The following is a 1658-nucleotide window of genomic DNA, read 5'->3' as shown; positions in this document are numbered from 1 at the left end:
TGATTGAAAAACATTCAATTTACTTTCATCGGTAAAAATCACCCGTTTCCAGTTCTCATACATCCACTTGGCGTTTCTTATTTGCAAATTGCAAATGTTTTTGGCGGTTCGCTTCGCTTATATAGGGTTTTTTTTCTAGCAACACTTCGGTTCTAACCATACCTTCTTAGGACGCGACGCACAGTTTCGGTGCTAACTTTTTTCTCCATTTCAATTTCAACCTTGGAAGCAATTTTAAGGGCACTAATCTTTGGATTTGTCCTTATTTCTTTTAAAATTCGTCTTTCTTCACAGTAAGTTAATAACTTTCTGTTGAGGTTTCGTACTTTATTTTCAATTCTGTTTACTGTGTTCAAACGCTTTATAATATATTGTAGAGTAGACTTACTTCTATTCACAATTTCACTTATTTCACGTAGACTTTTTCCATTTTTACGATGATTAATAATAAATTTTCGCAACTCAATAGTCGTTTCTGTACTTTTCCTGCCGATTTTGCTTAGTAATTAACCAATTGCTTCTATTTAGACAAAACAATAACGATAGTCTTTCTTTTGTTTCTGTTTAATATCCGGGGATTTCCCGATATAGAAAAGAAGTCCCTAGGATACGTATTATACTGAAAAAAATCACTGTACGAATATGAGTGAGAGGTCCCTTTTACGACTAGTAATATTCTTTAATTTTTTTGTTTGCTTTTTGTAAATAGAAAACAAAACTGCTTTGTAAACAGAAGTGAAACGGTGTAATAAACAATATTCGGTAAAAATAAATAAAAAGAGTTCATAAGAAACAACGGTTTTTCCATTTATAGTGAGTCGCCATATAGTATACGAATACGAGTGGGAGTAACTGTACATACACTTTCTAAAATCTGTTCTGCCACATCTAATCGAAATTTTGAAAACGTGTATTTTTTGCTTTTTAATATATTCCATGTCTTCGAAAATAAAACATAAGCATTAAAAAGTGCAATATCCATTAAGTAAAAAAATAATTTTTTATAACTTTTTATCTATTTTCTCACAAGTGAGAAAGAAGATAAGTAGCTATGTGGGTGATCTTACCCCATCCATGCCATCATTATACTCCAACACGATACTGAGCTTTGTAACAGTGATATTATTTTTCCGTCTCTTCTTCTCCACTTCCATCATTTCAATTTTTTTATGTTTCGTGGCCAATAAATATGTACCTTTTTTGACCTTACACTTTGCAGCTAAAATACCTATGCACGATCGTGAAATAGCTTCTGATTTTTTCAGTTTTATCGTTGCTAGCTCTTTCGGCATATTTTTTCTATTGCATCTTACTGTTCCTATGGCATTGACTTGCATGGATTGCAATTTTTGAAACAGGTTTGGCGAAGAATACCAGTTACCCGTAAATAAGGTGTGTCCGAAATTAGCTATTGGTCTATACATAGACATGGTGACATTTTCGGAAGCACTGGTGATTGAATTTTTCACTTTATTTTGGTCTGTGTATATTTTAAATTTCATACAATATTCTGATTTAGACATTCGACCGGTATATTTCATGAGAGATTCGTCTAATGACACATATTCATCGGGAGTATAAATACTTACAAATTTTTCATTATGATAATCGATTATAACTCGTAATTTGCATAAACGATCATCTTTATCTAACGATCA

The 1658-nt window shown here is 32.1% G+C and overlaps 1 protein-coding gene across 1 annotated transcript; it reads right to left on the bottom strand.

The window, feature by feature from the left end:
* Positions 1–1067: 1067 nt before the first annotated feature.
* Positions 1068–1430, bottom strand: LOC108554657 (piggyBac transposable element-derived protein 4-like; the record flags this gene model as incomplete). Its single annotated transcript, XM_017910001.1, has 1 exon — positions 1068–1430. A coding segment is annotated over exon 1 (363 nt), but the record flags the coding sequence as incomplete, so codon positions are not given.
* Between the last annotated feature and the right edge of the window lie 228 nt (positions 1431–1658).

The sequence above is a fragment of the Eufriesea mexicana genome, unplaced genomic scaffold (genome assembly GCF_001483705.2).
Source record: "Eufriesea mexicana isolate 0111107269 unplaced genomic scaffold, ASM148370v2 scaffold42147, whole genome shotgun sequence".
NCBI lineage: Eukaryota > Metazoa > Arthropoda > Insecta > Hymenoptera > Apidae > Eufriesea > Eufriesea mexicana.
The sequence above is the reverse complement of the archived record's forward strand: the minus strand, read 5'-3'. Positions and strand labels throughout refer to the sequence as shown.